The sequence below is a fragment of the Dipodomys spectabilis genome, unplaced genomic scaffold (genome assembly GCF_019054845.1).
Source record: "Dipodomys spectabilis isolate Male_0828 unplaced genomic scaffold, ASM1905484v1 ptg000069l, whole genome shotgun sequence".
In the NCBI taxonomy this organism is placed as follows: Eukaryota; Metazoa; Chordata; class Mammalia; order Rodentia; family Heteromyidae; genus Dipodomys; species Dipodomys spectabilis.
The window spans coordinates 20,440,027-20,458,949 of record NW_024870746.1 but is presented as its reverse complement, the minus strand read 5'-3'; the positions used below and the strand labels follow the sequence as shown (position 1 = coordinate 20,458,949).

The 18,923-nt window shown below is 42.0% G+C and overlaps 1 protein-coding gene across 1 annotated transcript in view; it reads left to right on the top strand.

Annotated features, from left to right (window-relative positions):
- Hhat (hedgehog acyltransferase) overlaps nucleotides 1-18,923 on the top strand; it is a 225,429-nt gene that overhangs the window by 160,146 nt on the left and 46,360 nt on the right. The window contains exon 11 of the mRNA XM_042681974.1: nucleotides 15,954-16,098. Within this exon, the coding sequence (XP_042537908.1) occupies nucleotides 15,954-16,098 (145 nt within the window). The remainder of the gene's footprint in view (nucleotides 1-15,953; nucleotides 16,099-18,923) is intronic.

Below are 18,923 nucleotides of genomic sequence, written 5' to 3'. Positions count from 1 at the left end.
GATGGGGGAGGTCAGTGGGGGAGTTCTGGCTAGGGGATAGTTCTGTCCTTTTGTGGGAAGGCTAATGGAAGAGAAGTGAGTCGTGAGTCCGCATCTCTGTCCACCAGGAGCTTATGGTCTACTTGGAGACGTGTATAAACCAGTTGAGGCAGTCAGCATGCACACAAGCTAAGCTTCTGCTGGAGATCCGGGGCTTGAGTAGGATCCTGCAGCCAGAGGTGAGCGTGCCCTGTTCAAGTCTGGAGGCTGCCAGAGCCAATGGAGGAAAGGTAGTTCGAAAGGCTAAGTGGTCACCATACGAAGGGATTTGAATGCCATGCTTAAAAATCTAGAAATGCAAACCACTTAACCAAACAGGAGAGCATTAAATTCACACATTAATCCCACACAGCAAATTAGCCTGCTGGGCCAGCTAGTTAGCCCTCATCCAGACCTGTCAGTCTGGGGAAATAGTGTGTGTTGTTATGAGCAGTGTGTAGCTCGGTGGATTATGACCCTCTGGTGCCCCCTCCATTGTCTCCCCCTCCGAAGGATCATTATCAATGCCAATAGCACACTGTGCAATTCACCTGCCACACATTTTCTTCTCTGTAGGAATCTGAAGCCGGAGTCTTAACCTCTCTGGTCTAAGAGGTAGAATTTTGAAAATAATTCCACCTTTCAGTCCAGGTATTTCAGTATGACAAAAGCCTTGTGAAAAGTTCTTTTTAAATTTCCATCACTGAATCTGTCATCTGACAAAGGGAAAGCTTTGGAATAGAATCCACGTGCAATTACTCCTGGAGAAGGAATCCAGTACCCAGCAGCTCTTGGTTTTGTTTCCCTCCTCCATCCTGCTCAGTTCAGGATGCAGCAGAGCATGTGTTCTCTTCTGGATAGTTGCCACAGCGATGCCACCCTGGCCCTTTCTCCCTGCTAAGGGCATGGTGCAGACTCTCACCTGGGAATTTATAGTCTCACCAAGAGCTGTAAACCAATGATGGGATCCATGGTTGAATGATAATGGTTGAAACTGGATTTTTTTTTCCCTTCATCTCTTCCTTCCTTTTTGTGTGTACATACTACAGAAAAGGGGAAAAAAATCTTAAACTATACAAGTTGAAGAAGCTTTGCATATGTCTTTCCAAATCTGAGTCTCCCTTTATCCCAGAAAAATCTATATTACCCATTTGAAGTGATAGATCTTGAGTTGTCAGTGTGTCTATTACTGAGAGGTGGAAATAGCCCTTAGCCAAAGAATGTGGACATATTTAGAGCAATATATTTTTACAATGTGTATTCACATATAGATGTGCCGCGACGATGTGTGTATAGCCTCTGTGTGTGTGTGTGTGTGTGTGTGTGTGTGTGTGTGTGTGTGTGTGTGTGTTCATTTTTTAAAGCTCTGAGAAGGCAGAGCTGTGTAGGACTTCCAAAATAAAATTCTAAAGTGTTTCACATTCCTCCCAAGACCTAGAAATAAAATCTGCTTAAAAAAGCTTATCGAACAGCTGCTGGCCTTGTTTGAGATGAGCTGGGTTGCCTCACTGTTTGTGATTACCAAGAAACATTGAAAGGCACAATTTAAGTTGAATCTCCCCCTTTTATCCCCTTGGGTATCAACTCCATAGTCCATCCGGTAGGTGGAGAAAGTGTTGGACTGACCCTGAGGGTGATGGGAAAGACAGATATAAAAAGTGGAGGATGGTGTACAAGTAATTGTATTGTGAGAAAATGTGTCCTTGACATATGATGTAAAAATGAAGAATGAAGCATCCTAGATATTAAGAATCTGTTTTTATTTAAAATACGCACAAGAAGAAAAGTGTGGAAAGGGTTTATACTGAAATATTACCAGTGCTTTATTTGTGATATTTATTTTCTTGTTTTTGCTTACTCACATTCTCTGCTTCTTCAGTGAATCCATACTGTCTGTGGTCTAATCAAGGGTTATTGAAAGCCAGGTGAGGTGACTCTTGCATGTAATCCTTGTTACTTAGGAAGCAGAGATCATAGGATTTCTGATTCAAGGCTATCTCAGGCAAAAAGTTAGTGAGACCCTATCTCTACTAATAAGCTAGATGTGAAGGTTTATGCTTGTCATCCTAGGCCATAGATTGGAGGACTAAGGTCCAAAGCCAGCACTAGACAAAAAGACCTTATTTCAAGAATAACCTGGAGCAAAAAGTACTGGCTCAAGTAGTAGAAACCTTGCTTCCTACCTAGCAAGTGGAAGGCCCTCTGTTTAATATTAATTATGATTATTATTTAATAAAAGGTTACTGATCAATTGGGCTGGAAAGGTGGCTCAGTGGTAGAGTGCTTGCCTTGCATGCATGAGGCCTTGAGTTCGATGCCTCAGCACCACATAAGCAGAAAAAGCCAGAAGAAGTGGTGCTGTGGCTCAAGCGGTAGAGTGCTAGCCTTGAGCTGAAGAGCTGAGGAATAGTGCCTAGGCCCAGAGTTCAGGCCCCAAGACCAGAAAAAAAAAAAAAAAAAGGTTACTGATCAAGAGCCAAGAGCAGGAGGGACTTACGGAGGTTTTGCTTAGCTGGTTCCAAATGCTTAATTTATGTTAGAAGCTGAAGGAATAACTTGGGTTTTGGTTTGGGGTCCCCACAACCGTTATGAGAAAACTAATCTGAAAAAATTGGTCCAAGAGATACTGTGTAATGTTCCAAAATGCAGATGTATTCTGTTATTACCTGTGATTTTGATCATATGATCAAAGTTGCTCAGCAGCAATAGTTTTCATTTCTGAGTTTTTTCTTCTGGTATTGATCTCTGCCTTTCTAAAATCTATTACCCTACTTATTCTATTATTCCTTCACTTATATTTTAAAAAATAAACAAAACAGCTTTTTACCTAGGGTTTCAGCATCTTCAACCTATTCCCTATTTCTCCTAGTAAAATAATAGTTCTGTTTTTGGTCACTCCTGCACTCGGTGTTTATGATTATCATCAGGCAAAGTGACTTACTGCCAAATCATTTACTAGAAGCACTTTTCACTTCTTGGGCAACTGTTTTCCCCATTGATTCAGAATTGCCTCCCCTCTTTTGTCTGACTAGTTTACTATCATCACATTTTTCTACTCTCCCACAGGGGTGAAAAATCCCTCAGGTAGTATTTTCCATTTGGTCAGATGTATCTGGTGACTGGCTTCTGCCCTGTTCTTTCCTTAAAAGATCCCCTTGGAAGTCTTCCCCTCCTTGTTCCCCTGGGCCATTGCTCTTCAGATCAGCGATTCAGTGATCATCCTGAGCTGCTCTTCTCTCTCCTGTTCTAAATCCCCATTTCTTGTGAGTGGGTTATCTCATGCCCTTCCCATAGCTTTCTTAGGAAAGGATCATAGAAAATAATTTCTGACACTTCTTATTACCAAAAATGTCTTACTTTATTCTCATATTTGATTTGTTGTCAGGACATTCTATTTCAGGGTGAAAAGTAATTTACCTTGAATAATTTGAGCTATTTGTGGTTTATCTTATAGGTTTGTGATTAAGAGGTGCCATTTTGTCTCTTGTTTCTTTGTTTCAAGGTATCTTTTTTTCTTTCCAGAGGCTTCATTTTTTTTCAAATTCTTTATTGTGATTAAGTGGTTACATAATTTCCCAAATTTCACAGTATTGTGGGATAGTGATGCTTAGTGAAAGTCACAAACACATTCTAACTTTCATGGGGCAAATTGTCTATCATGGTCTATAACATGTATGAGTTCTATGAGCTTTGCGATACAGTTATTTCTTCCACATTGGGTGATATGTACCTTTCTTTTGTTTTGCAGAGCATCAGCTGTTCCCTCTTTCCCACTTGTTCCCTCCCTCCCATCGCTGCCATTGAGTTGCTTAGTTCATTTTGGTCAATGTCCAGTGCAGCTGAAGGGCCCCGCTGTTGTATGTTTTCCCCTGATTCCCTCTAGTTCTGTGTCGTCCTCCTGGTTTCCCTCTAGCGTGCACATATATATCATACATGTGATCAGCAGCATGGGGTTATTTAGTAGTGATTCGGTCAGATGAGTGGAAGTCCTTTGTTTCTTAGGTCTTGTTAATTTTGTCGTATCACCTTACGTTTTAGGTTTAACATCCACTTATCAGGGAGACCAAGTACCTTTGTCTGTTTGCACTTCACTTATCTCGCTCAACATGATTTCTTCTAGCTCCACCCATTTCCCAGCAAATGCCATTATTTTGTCCTTTCTAATGGCTGCATAATATTCTATTGTGTATAGATACCATGATTTTTGGATCCATTCATCTGTGGTGGGACATCTGGGTTGTTTCCATATCCTGGCTATTGTGAACAGTGCTGCAATAAACATGGAGGTGCATGTGTCCTTGTATACTGGTTCCTGTTGTTCAGGATAGATGCCTAGAAGTGGTATGACTAGGTCATAAGGGAGGTCAATATTTAGCTTTCTGAGGACCCTCCAGACTATTTTCCAAAGTGGTTGTATAAATGTACATTCCCACCAGCAGTGTAATATGGTTCCTCTTTCTCTGCACCTCCTCCAGCATTTGTTGTTAGCTGACTTTAGGATGCAGGCCATTCTGACTGGGGTAAGGTGGTATCTCAGGGTTGTCTTTATTTGCATTTCCTTTACAACGAGGATGGTGAACATTTCCTCATGGGTTTCTTTACCATTTTTTATTTCTTCATCTGAGAAGTCTCTCTTTAGTTCCCTTGCCCATTTAGTAATTGGTTTGTTAGGTTTGGGAGGGATTAGTTTCTTGAGTTCCCTGTATATACTGGATATTAACCCCTTGTCTGATATATTGCTGGTAAATATTTTTTTTCCCAGTTAGTTGGTTGTCTTTCGAGCTTGGTTTCTATAGCTTTAGCTGTGCAGAAGCTTTTTATTTTAAGGTAGTCCCATTTGTCAAGTCTCTCTCCAATTTGTTGTTACCCTGGGACTCTGTTCAGGAAGTTCTTATCTGTGCCTATAAGTTCAACTATCTCTCCTACTCTGTCCTGCAGTAGTTTCAGAGATTCAGGTTTGATGTTCAGGTCTTTAATCCATTTTGAGTTGATGTTGTGCATGATGATAGGCTGGGGTCCACTTTTAGTTTTCTGCATGTGGCCGCCCAGTTTTCTCAGCACCAATGGTTGAAGAGGCTGTGTTTCTTCCATTGTATGTTTTTGGCTCCTTTGTCAAATATCAGCTGACTATACGCATGTGGTTTTATTTTTAGATATTCTATTCTATTCCATTGGTCTTTGGGTATGTTTTTGTGCCAGTACCATGCTGTCTTTGTTATTATGGCTCTATAGTAGAGTTTGAAATCTGACATCGAGATCCCTCCTATGTTGTCTTCTTGCCTAGCATTGTTTTGGCTATTCTAGGTTTTTTTTGTTGTTCCATATGAGTTTTTGGACTGTTTTCTGTATTTCAGAAATGTATGTCATTGGGATTTTAATAGGAATTGCATTGAATTTGTATATTAATTTTGGTGATATTGCCATATTCACTATATTAAGTCTACCTATCCAAGAGCATGGAAGGTCTTTCCATTTCCTGGTGTCCCCTGTAATTTCTTTCTTTAAGTTTTTATAATTTTCATTAAGTAGTTCTTTTACATCTTTGGTTAGGTTAATTCCTAAATATTTTATTTTTTGGGGGGGGGGTTATTGTGAATAGGGTTGCTTCCTTTATTTCCCTCTCTGCTTGTACATTGTCATTATACAGGAAGGCGACTGATTTTTGTGGGTTGATTTTGTATCCCGCTACTTTGCCGAAGTGATTTATAATTTCTAAGAGTTTGGGGATGGAGTTTTTGGGATCATGAAGGTATAGTATCATGTCATCTGCAAAAAGAGATAGTTTAACTTCTTCTTTCCCTATGTGGATCTTTTTAATATCTTTTTCTTGCCTTATTGCCCTGGTAAGGGTTCCAGGACTATACTGAAGAGGAGTGGAGACAGTGGGCATCCTTACCTTGTTCCTGATTTTAGGAGAATTAGTTGAAGTTTTTCCCCATTAAGTATAATATTGGCTATTCGTCTGTCGTATATGGTTTTTATTGTTTTAAGGATTCCACAGGCTTTATTAGAATCTTTGATGTTCTCAAATTTCATTATACCTGTTCTGAGTTGAACAGAGGAGGAAGGAAATCTAGAAATCTATATGTTCATGACTCTGATTTTGAATCAGTTTCTCAGCTTTTCTTCTGTGGCTCTGTCTGGGCCTTTTGGATAAGCTGGTGCATGAATGCTTTTCTTCTCTTTGGTATCTTGTAGTCAGGCATCTTAGGTCTGCTAATTCCTTTATAACAATGGCTTGTGTGTGCTTACTGATTATTTCTTATCTAGGGCTATATGGGGCTTGTGAAGGGAGCAGAGATGTTTGATCTATCAGGTATCACTAGATATTCCTATAATATCCCACATAATGAGTCATTTTAGAATACTTTATCTATGTCTCAATTTTTAAGTTTTTAAACTATCTAGGTTACTGTAAAAGCAGGCTTAATTCTGAGGCTGTTATTTCTGTGGTTGAACAGGATATAGCTGAACCTTAACTACCACATGCTAGGCTGGCCTTATTTACTAGTCCCAAGGGACCTCAGTGTTGCCTAGGGAGGGAGGCCCTCAGGACCCCGAGCCGCTGTCACTGGGGTGCAGTCATCATTAGGCTCCCAACTTCCCACCCATGTGCCTGGATTCTTTATGCTCAGGGGAGGTGGCCAGGGCCTAAGGTCATTTAGTGGAAAGTTTCCTAGATTTCCTCTTCTCTTTTTAACTTATGAAGTCATTCATGACCATTAGCTCTTTAAAAAAATACAGAGAAGGTGGAAGTCCTGTCGAATATCTCACCCCCCACCCCTATCTCCCCAGCAAATGAATATTGTTCAGCTTTCCTTCTCTAAACGCTACCAATGTTTGGAGAGTATTCTTTCAATACCTTCCCAATACACAGCTATGCATGTACATGGTTTAAGAAATAGATTGCTGGGGGCTGGGGGCTCGTGTCTGTAATCCTAGCTGCATAGGAGGCTGAGATCTGAGGATTGTGGCTCAAAGCTAGTCTGGGCAAGAAAGTCCACGAGACTCTTACCTCCAATTAACCATCAAAGAACTGGATGCGGAGCTGTGGCTCAAGTGGTAGAGCACTAATATTGAGCATAAAAGCTCAGGGATAGTACCCAAGCCCTGAGTTCAAGCCTCAGGACTAATACACACACACACACACACACACACACACACACACACACACACAGAGACAGACAGACAGACACACACACACACAGAGGAAATATGCAAATACCCTAAACTTGTACTTTTTCTCCCCATCCATGATATATCATGAAAGCATTTCTATGGTAGTATATAGATATTCATGGTCAGGCATGATACAGGAAGATCATAATTTAGCCATTTTTCTGTTGTTGAAAATTTAGGTTGCTTCTATTTTTTTTTCATTTTTGCAAATGTATCTTCAGAGAAGATTCCAATTTGAGCTTCCTTGCACATATGTGCAAGTGTTTCCTTAGGGCAGATACCAAGAAAGAATTGGCAAACTATCTCCTGGCCAAATCTGGCCCACTGTCTGTTTTTTGTAGCTAAGAATGTTTTTTATATATTAAATTTGTTGTGTTGAACTTCTTTTCCCTTATAAGACACAATAAATATCTTAATATGCATGGGCTCATTTCTGGGCATTCTATTGTTGCATTGACTTAGTTAATTATTCTACATTTGAATACTGAAGGTTTAAAATAGTCCCCTTTCTTGGAAACAGGATTTTGCTCCATAGCCAAGGCTGGCCACAAATGCATGATCTCTCTCCTCTAACTCCCCAGGTGCTGAGATTATAGACATATATTACCACAACTATTTTATAATACCTCTTTTTTTAGGGGGTGGAGTGTACTAGTGTTTGAACTCAGGTCTTTGCACTTGCAGGTTGAGGGCAGGTACTCTACCACTTGAACCACACCTCCAGTTTTCTGCCTTTAGGTTATTTTTTTTTTTTTCAGATAAAGTCTTGCTTTTGCCATGGGTGGCCTGGACTGTGATTTTCTGTCTTTTCTGCCTGTGAGCTAGGATTACAGATGCATACCACCATGCTTGGCTTCACTAACTTTTTGCCTGGCCTGGTTTCAAAACACAATCCTTTGAATCTCATCTCAGCCTCTTGAGTATGTCTCTTGTGCAAACATGTACCACTATGCCAAACTTATAAAAAATTTTTGATTCCTGGTAGAGAAAGCTCTTGTATCTCAGTTGTTGTTTTTTTTTCCCCTAATTACATCAGGTATGTTTGCCTATTGATTCTTTCATACAAATCTTAGAACTAGTGAAGTTTCTACAAATCCGTGTGTGTGTGTGTGTGTGTGTGTGTGTGTGTGTGTGTGTGTTGTGTACTGTAACTTGAACTCAAGGCCTTGCAACTCTCACTAGGCTTCTTCGCTCACTGCTGAGCACTCAACCTCTTGAGTCATGCCTCCAGTCTGTTTATTGCTGGTTACGTAAAGATGGAGTCTTGAGAGGTGTCTGCAAACTAATCCTCCACTTTCTGAGTAGCTAGGGTTATAGACACAAGCCACAGCGACAGCCAAAGGGAGTACATAGCTCTAAAAAACTGTGAGCTTAATTCATTCATGAAGAACATAAATTTATTTCTGAGATCCTCTGGATCTTAACCTCCTAAGTAGTTAGGATTATAGGTGTGGGCTACCAGCCACCAGCACACCACATTGGTGTGCATCGTGATAGTGTGTTTGGTGAACTGAAAAGAGAAAGGCCACAGTATGTTACGACGGTTAAGAGAGAGGCTTCTGCAAAATCCTGAGCAGAGGGGAGCAGCCTACAGATGGGCTATGGCAGTATAAGGCTATGAGAACAGGGTGAGATAGTACCATTGGCCAGACATGGATCTCAGGCATGGAAAACACGACTTAAGTTCTCTGACTGGCCTGGGAACCAGTTGTTTCTTTAGTGACTCGAAGGTAATCTGAGGTCTTTCATATTGTACACAAATTTGCATGCTCAACTACTGCTTCTGAAGTTTTATTTAGCTAAGCTGGACATAACCCATGAAGCAGGAAACTCGTTCAAGTAAACAAACTTGTCTTTGATTTTCATCACTGTGGATATTCAGTGCTCTCCTAGGAGCATGCATTGTTTAGATCTCAGAAATAGAGATTGGAAAAATGTAACTGCATGGACTAGATAGTTTTGTGGTTGGTTGAGTGGTCTGTTAGCCATGTACTCTGCTTAGGTACTCATGGCTGACACTCTACCACTTGAGTCATCCTTCCACTTTAGCTTTATTTTTTTCCTAGTTAATTGTGTTTCAGAGCCTCTGAGATTTATCTGCCGGGGATTGGATTTGAATCTCAATCTTCATATCTCGGCCTCCTGAGTAGCTATGATTATAAGGGTGAACCTAGAAAGTTATTTGAGTTTCAGACACTTAAAAGAAGGAAGGAGTATTCCTTTCTGAGTACCGTCTTGTCTCCACTTGGCTTGACTACAGTATGATGTTGTGATGGAACCCAGTTGTGAGAAAACAGAGGAGCCACATTTTGAAAGGTCGAATTGGAAATCTTCGTTGGAGCGCTGGTGTCTGCAGGTGGACTCCTTTCTCAACGATCTGCAGCCCAGAATTGTGCTTGAACAAAGCTTTTAAAGACAAAAACCACATGCTTGGGGTGGAGACCAAGCCTTAACAAAAGCAGACATTATATGGGAATACTCAGGTGCAAGCAGAAAGTCCGATCTAAGGAACTAGCTCCAGGGCCAGAAATAGCCCACTTAGGGGGATACAACGCAAATCACTTAGGGAGATAGACCATTCAGGGTGATAACCACACCATTCAGGGTGATAGCCAGACCATTTAGAGGAAACCAAAGGCCAGCATTCTCTGCAGCAAAAGCTTTCCTAAGGCTAAACAGCATGGCATCTGCATATTCTCTGAAGCAGTGCTCTCCTAGCTCTCCTGGAGAGAATTGTATCTGCAGTTCAATGAACGGCTTCTCTCACCTCTATAGACTTTTCAGAGCTGGGTGGAAAGCACCCTCTACCCAGAAAGGCACCAGGATGGCTGTGAGAGCAAGGCCAGGTTACTTAGACCCAGTATCCTTACTTCAATAGGACTGAACATTAAGGACTCAGAAGATTCTTTGCCTTACTTATGACAGGGCAAGAGAGTGAGAGATAAAGATAGTGCTAGTGAAAGAGGGATAGGGAGAAGGAGAGGAAGAGAGAGAGAGAGAGAGAGAAAGAAAGCTGCTAGATCATCATAGAGATGATAAAGAAGAATACATCATGGAGAATGGGGCTAGCTTCATCCTTCAAGACGTTACTGGGAACAGGATGGAGATGAACAACTAGTAGAACATGGGCTTCTAACTAGAAATGAGGTTTTGAGAGGAGGAAACATTGTCCTACAGACTAGTACAGTGATGGGACTTTACAACCTGAGTCTCCCCGACCTTGAATGTTTCTTGGCCTGCCCTTCTTTGGTGTCATTTTCTATCTTGAGAAGCCATCATCCTTCCCACAGCTGCTCTCCGTGGCCTCCACCATGCTTCTCCCTTGCCATCATCTTGTTCGGCTCTCCCTTACCCTCTGCTTAGCATTTTCATTATAAAATGAAAAACTTCAGTGATTATATGGAAGCACAGTGTCCAGCTGCTCAAACCCACCCAGTTTCCATTTTTAGCTTCTCCCCCACTCAGAAATAAACAGCATCAGGTCCCACTTGCCAAGCCTTTGTCACAGTCTCCAGCAGCCATTCCTCTGGCCATCTGCTCCCCCAGATGCTCAGCCTGTCCCCTCCTCCCATCTCAGCCCTGAATGTAGACCCTCACGGACAAATGAGGCTCCGCCCAGCTCAGCCTTCTCCAGCTCAGGCAGCACCATCTGCCTCCCACCGGTGTATGGTGTTCCCAGCTTCACTTCTGACCCAGATTCTGCAACCTGTACATCCCCCCCCCCCCCCCGCCCGCTCCCCCCCCCCCCCCACACACACACCAAGCAGGCCCCCTGCTTGCTGGCCAGTTAATCTTGGAACTTCTAGGAACAGGATGTTGACTGGAAAGGATGGAGGAGTTGCCATGAAGATGTAGGTAAACATCTCACAGCAGCAACTAGGAAGTAGCTGCACAGAAGTTTAGCTCAGCTCTGAGATTTTGTTGGTTGGGGCTACATTCCACACCTTTGGAAGCCAACGTGTTACAAGGATGTTTCATGTCACTGCTAAACTGTTACTACAGTCCCGACTCTCACCAGTTCCCCCGGTCAGAGACAGTGTCCCTAGACAGAGGAACTACAGCTCTGCTCAGGCTTGTACTTCCTGGTTTGGCCTGTTTTATTCAAGCCAAACTCCAGTATCTGCACTTGAAGACTATTGACATGGAGAGAAACAGCCCCAACCCATCTTACTGTCATCTGTCAGAGACCCTGGGGAGAACTGATTGCACCTGCATGAAAGAGGGGTGGCTTTTTCTAGCCTGTCTGCCTCCCCATTCCTTTGCTTTATGCCTCGTGTGTCAGTGGCTGGAGACATTGGTGGCTCTGCTCCTCTCTCAGCATTGGCAGTCAGGGGAAGAAGGGGCCTAGCACTAGGGTGCTGAACACTTTCCCTGGCATGGGTTACATTTCTCTGGGCCCCAGAGGAAAATTGGTTCTGCTTTTGGCATCGCTCCTAATGCCACCATAGGCTAGTTCTGCTATGAGTATGGAAGAATAATTCAGCTATTGATGCTTATTATCTCAAGCCCTCCACCCCCAAATAACACAACTGCTTTTTAGTTGTTGAGATAATCCAAAATTCTTCGTGACATTCAAAACATCCCCAAGGATGACAGAGCCACTACCGTAAGGTATATTAAATAGGTAGGTTTCATTAGGTATCCAATGAAGAGAACACCACGCGTTATTCAGGCAGGAGAAAAAGTTTATTTACCGAACTGCTGCCCCGCCAAGCATGGGGCGACCTACCCCTGGGCCAGGACTTATCTAGGCCAGGGACAGGAAGAGGTGTGGCCAGGTTGGGGAAAGGTGTGGCCACATTGGATTCGGAGGTGACCTCAGGGTCTGGGACCCTCCTAAGGTCAGATGGGAGGCATGTGACCAGAGGTGGCCCAAGATGTGACCTAGCAGGAGGGGAAGGTAACTGTTTCCAGGTGTGCGAGTTACCTAAGTAACAGATACTGGGCAGAAACTTAGCAAAGAGGTAGGGAGGTGTTCGTGTGCAGACCTTACAACTACCAGTAGATCAGATTGCCACAGACTTTTCTATTCATTGAGAAAGACCGTGACAGCACAAAGCTTTCTTATATCCTGATAAACTCATGTTAATGAAGTTCAAGTTCTGATACAACTATTTAAAGAAAATAACAAAAAAAGATGTATATCCTTTTACTGTTAAATATGATCATCTCCCCTGTATCTGCAGTTCTAATTTCCATAGTTACAGTTACCTGCAGTCAACTTTAGTCTGAATATATTACATGAAAAATGCCAGAAACAACCAATTCATGTTTTAGTTGTTTGTCATTCTCAGTGGCTGGAGGAACGTCTGTTCCCTCTGGAACATGAGTCATCCCTTTGTCCAGCATGTCCATGAGGTATAGGTACTTCCTTCAGTCACTTGGTAGCTCTCTTGGTTATCAGATTGGTTGGCATTTGTGTTCAAGTAATCCTGTGTAGCAGGCCAATGCTTTGCCATACGGTCTACCTCATTCACTACATTTCTTCTCATCACACTGGTGTTGTATTATTTCTTATCATCATCATCATCATCATCATCATCATCATCATCATCATCATCATCATCAACAACAACATCCTTCTCATCATTACAGTGGTAGATTAAGCTTCTCTGAAAGAGACCATGTTCTTATAACATTTGTTACACTATATTGTCATAATTGTTCTGTTTTCTTATTGTTCATATCTATTTGCTTTGATTTATAAATTCAGCTTTATCATTGATGTATATGCATAGGAAAATTCATATATATATATATATATATATATATATGTTACAGTTTGGCAGAAGCAGTGATATTCTATTTTTATGCTTCCTGGCATACAGTAGTGAGTTTTGTCAGTGGCTGATACGATTAGTTAAACCTAGGTTTGTGGATTTCCTTGATCCTTGTTTATTTTATCTCCTACCCACTCTCCCTAAGGGACAATCAAGAGTTGTTTTTGAAGGTCTTGATTTTCCTTTAAGTATTTTACTATTTGTGTCTTTTACATTCTTGCTTATTAATGAAAAAAGAGGTCTAGAAATGGAATTTTCGGTGTCTTCCTTCCTATCATTGAGATAAGAAGTTCCTTCACAGTTGCTATTATTCTGATTTTTTTCTCCCCTAAGCAGAGATAGCAATTTATTGAACCATAACTGAAAGGAATACTGGGGTAATCACAGAATCTAAGAAAAATCAGTAGGAGCCAGATCAGGGTGAGCTTATTTCTTGCTCCTTTCTTGTCCCTCCCTATCTCCACCCACTGCCCCACCCCACCCCTGCCTTGCCCCCTGCCCTTTAGCTCAATCCCCTCCTATAGCTCCATCTTTTCCCTGTGCCAGGCAACAGCAGCACAGCCCTGCTTAGCAACCCCGTGGAACGCTACTCTTCTTTTCTTAGAGTCTGTTGATTTTCTTTAAAAAAATTATAATCAATCACTTGCCATAAAAGGAGAACCACCTTGATTTTAACCAAGCTACTCGTACTCTGCAGTTGACATTAATAAAGCAAAGATCACACAGGGCCTTCAAATCCCCCTCCTAGGATATGAGGCTGGAGAAAAATGCCTGATGTTGGACCAGAAGTGCTAAATGTCTGAGTCACTGGGTCTCTAAGAAGTCAGATGTGTCAGCAGTGGCTCCTTATGCCATGAAGACAATTCATAATTTCTTGATTTGTTATTCTGGATTCTTTTTTTCCCATCTCCTGGCTTCCTCTCACCCCAGCTCCCCAGTGACTGCTAATTGAGTCAATAATACCCAGAAATATCTTCCTGTGCTTTAAAATGCAGAAGCTTGTAGATTAATGTCTCCTTGTTCTCAGAGGTGAGGACCACTGAATAAGAAGCTGGCTTCTTCCCCTCTCACATTCATCTCCAGGATGACACGTGTACTTATCACTACCTGGCCTTGTCTGACACCATCCCCAGTATAGGCTCATGGCCTCTTAGAGAGATCAGAGGCTGTGTTGCCTGGGGCCTCTAAGTAGGACCTAGGGGCGACATTGAACCACTTTCTAGATCATGCGCAGACATACAGCTCAGTCAGCACCTACTGTACAGTTTATCCAAAAGGACACCATACTTGAATGTGATGGCCATGAAAACATGCTCCAAAGTGGCATTCGAGGCGAGAACCATGATGATGAGCTGTGCTTTATCAGCTATATCTGAGCATCTAGAAGATCCCTGGGACTGAGGAGTGAAGAAAAGGAGTGGTCAGGAATTCATTTCTCTAAATTGACCAAGAAGACTTTGACCAAGGTATACAGAATGAACATGGATGATCCACAGCAGCATGGGCAGAGTCAGTGAGCCTTTAGTTTTTAGACTTTTTGTGTGTGTGTGTGTGTGTCAGTCATGGGGCTTAAACTCTGGGCCCGGGCACTGTTCCTCAGCTCTTCAAGGCTAGTGCTCTACCACTTGAGCCACAGCGCCACTTCTGGCTTTTTCTGCTTATGTGGTACTGAGGAATCGAACCCAGGGCCTCATGCATGCAAGGCAAGCACTCTACCACTGAGCCACCATCCCAGCCCAGTTTAGGCTATTTTATCTTGTAAATTGCATAGGCTACTGACATTGAATCATTTAGAATTTTGTTTGAGGCCTGGCTCTGTGGCTACTCTGGTGATAGCGATTGGAAAGATGCAGTTAAGGCCAAAAGCTAGCAAGACTTTCTTATCAACAGAGAAGCCAGATATCGTGGCACATGTGAATAATCTCAGTTATGTAGGAGGTATAGATAGGATGATTGGAGTCTAAAGCCAACTCTGGGCAAGAACATGACACCCTATCTGAAAAATAATCCAAAGCCACAAAGAGCTGTGGCTCCAGTGGTAGAGGGCTACCTAGCAAGTGAGAAATCCTGAGTTCCAACTCTAGTGCCACCCTAAGTTCTGTTTTTGAGACATAGCTATAAAGTCTAACACATCATAGATGTGTACGCTTCTGGGGGCATTCAGGAAATGCCTCCAGACTTTTTTATCTGGCCTTTGGATTAAGCTGACACATTTGTCAGAACCCCATGGGGCCCACAACATGGCACAGTGAGCTTACTCAGGAGGGATGAGAAACAAAGGCTTTGTTTGCTTTATAAAACCCACCAGGAAATATTAGAAGAATGCAATGCAATGCAAAGCTAGGAAGGATGAGCAGGATTCTTTACCATGATTGTGGGAAAGCATCCCTCCAGTCTCAAGTTCTCAGTCACTGTGATCAGCTGCTATTTTTAGCTGCTCTTGTGCGCTGTCAGTTAAATGTGTGGCCCAGGCTACAATTCCAGCAGTGGAATTGATTTTTACTGCTTCTTCTGCATCCAGGGAGTGGATTTAGGGTGGTTAATTAGTTTCCAGGTCAGGTCAGCAGATCTAGAAGATCATTCTAATCTTACTGCTGATTGCTCTGATCTTGACATAGAGCTATAGACTCTAGTTATCATAGAGAACAGTTTAGAGTTATTGCACCTATAGATATCCATGAAGAAAACATGAGACATCTCAGCAGGGGAGAGGGGTGGAGTAGGAGGGCTGATAAATCTTCAAGTGTGTCAGCATTTATTCAGGTCAGAGGTAAGTGCAGTGTAAGAGGAAGATGCAATATAGAGTAAGATGCACCATTTACTTCTTTAGACTAGAACTAGCATTGTTGCAAGGATGAACATCTGGAAAGATGTTTCCATAATGATCTGGCTCTGATTTAGGCTGGTGGCCAATATGTCTCAGCTCTAGTTCTTTCACTTTTGCACTGAGACACCTTCTTATTGTTTTCCTTATAGGCTCGATACCTCTCTCCACAAGCTCGCCGTCGACTGCATGCTGCCCTTGCTTCTTGCTCCACATCCATGCTGATCCTGTTCAACCTGGTGTTTCTTGGGGGCAATCAAGTTGGGAAAACCTACTGGGACAGGATCTTCATACAAGGTAAATTTCCAGGCAGTGTGCTTTCAGCCATTTCCTTCCATGAATGCATTGGGTGTCAAGGATGAGATCTGAAGGTCATTTGTATTATATTCATGGAATATGACCTAGAAACATATCAATGATAGCTAGCAAGATAAATAGAAAGCCCACAGACTGGGAGAACTTTACTAGCTATACAATAGACAAGGGCCTCATAGCAAACATATACCTAGAGCTCAAAAAATTACCCTTTCCAATAAAAATCTTCAAAGAAACAACCACCCCATTAATAAGTGAGCTAAAGAATTAAAAAGAGGGCTGGGAAGGTGGCTCAGTGGTAGAGCGCTTGCCTTGCAAGCCTGAGGCCCTGGGTTCGATTTCTCAGTACCACATAAGCAAAAAGAAAAAAGCCGGAAGTGGCGCTGTGGCTCAAGTGGTAGAGCGCTAGCCTTAAGCTGAAGAGCTGAGGGACAGCGCCCAGGCCCAGAGTTCAAACTCCATGACTGGACCCCCCCACCAAAAAAAAAAAAAAAAAAAAAGAATTAAAAAGAGACTCTGGAGAGGAAATAAGAATAGTCAATACATGAAGAAATGTTCAACATCTCTGGCCATAAAAGAAATGCAAATCAAAACCACACTGAGATTCTACCTCACCCCAGTTAGAATGGCCATTGTTAAGACAACAAATAATAGTAGATGCTGGCGTAGGTGTGGCCAGAAGGGAATGCTACTACACTCTTGGTAGGAGTATAAACTTGTTCAACCACTCTGGAAAGCAGTATGGAGGTTCCTTAAAAGACTAAACAGGACTACCCTGTGATCCAGCAATCCCACTCCTGGGCATTTACCCAAATGAACAAAACAAGGACACGCTAGTGCTACCAACACAACTATGTTCATTGTAGCATTATTTACCAAAGCGAAGATATGGAGCAAAACCAGATGCCACTCAGTAGATGAATGGATCAGAAACTGTGGTATCTATACTAGGCTTCCATCAGAAAGAATGACATCTCCCCATTCATTAGGAGATGGAAAGACTTGGAAAAAAATCATATTAAGTGACGTAAACCAGACCCAAAGAAGCATAGGTCCCATGGTTTTCCTCATTTGTAATAATTAGTATATGTCTAAGATAGTCCTAGCAGAGGATCACAATAGCTCAATAGCTATGAACATATGACCATATAAAATGATGCTATTTGAAATAAACTCCAAGATATGGAAACAAGAAGTTTTTTAATATACTGTGTGAAATTATTTCTTTTTTCTTTCATTTTATTTTTATCCTCTGGTTTAACCGCTGTGGTCACTGTTTTTGATTTTGGTACCCTGTGTCTTGTATATACATTTACCTGATTGGGGAATAACAAAATGGTGAGACAAAGGACAGGGTGGGCCAGTGAAACAGCGATACTCACAAGCTACTATGTTGGAAATGAATTTTAAAATTTTGAGGGGGGGAGTTGGAGGGAAAAGGAAAGTGGGAGAAAAACAAGAGATGGGGTAACAATGTGCATCAAGAAATATACTCATTGCCTTGCTTATGTAACTGTAACCCCTCTGCACAACACCTTTACAATCAAATTAAAATAAAAAGAAACACATCAACCAAGAACTATTTCTAAGGGTTAGCAATGGTATGAAATACCCCTACTTCCTGATGTGTTTCATATTAACTACACATAATATGATCAAAATATACTATTTCAACTCTCCTGACTATCACATTCCATTCTATTAAATTACCTTTCCAATTTCTTGATTTTTCTTCCTTATCTTTCCTACTGTCTTTAACTCCCAGACTCCAGTCTACTGCAAAGTCTGATTTGTCCTTTTCTGAACATCTGCTACACATATGTCCTGGAAGTCCCACTGCTTTGCTCAAATTGTGGGCATGGTTCCTGTGTTTGCTAGGGATATTTGAGTCTGAAGACTAATGGCCAATTTTATGCTTTACTTTACAATAAGTGGATTGTCTCAGTGTCTACAGTAAAGCCACACCTGCCACAGGTATAAAGCTAGGACATGGGAGTTTTGAAACCATTACGAAAACAATTGATCATCATTAACTTATGATCACCATTTCCTTCGGATGAAGACTAAGACCTCCATCATGCAATTAAGAGAACAGGGAAATGTGGAAATATTCATAATGTATGTTACTGGAGACAGTTCATGGTGTTCTATTTCCCTGACCAGAGACACAGCATCATGCCTTGGGTCTTGGGGAAACTTTGCTGAGCAGAGACGACATGACTCTGTATGGCTGGCCTTCATCTCCACCTTTGGTTCCTAGGGTACCATGAGGCTTTTGCTGCAGCTCCTTTTCCACCAGAAAATAACCCTAACACCACTGCCTGGTTCTTCATGCCAGGTCATTCATCTAAATGATAGGTTTGGGGAGCCAGGCACAAGGGGGGGCTGCTAGAGATCCCTATTCTACTTTAATCTTGTCACTAAGAAACCCCTCTTTGATCTGCTTTCTGAGAGATGTTTTAGTTGATAGTGTCTGAAAGGACTGTGTGCTTCTTAAGCAGAAGCTGTCCTTTAATAAAAATGAGAGATAATGGGATGCAAAGGATCTAAAGATGAAGGAGGATGATAGAGTTTTCTTTTCTTGTATCCTACCACAGAATTTAGCACAATACTGAGAACATGGTGACTGGAGAAAATGCTGACTTGGGTTTACTAGACACCTAGTGAGAAGGCTCTGCAAATAAAATGTAAACACCGAGGATACAGGGATAAAAAGAAGCATAAGCTGAACATTATAGCACTTGCCTGTAATTCATGCAGTCAGGAGGTTGAAGCAAAAGGATTTTGAGTTCCAGGCCAGCGGGAGG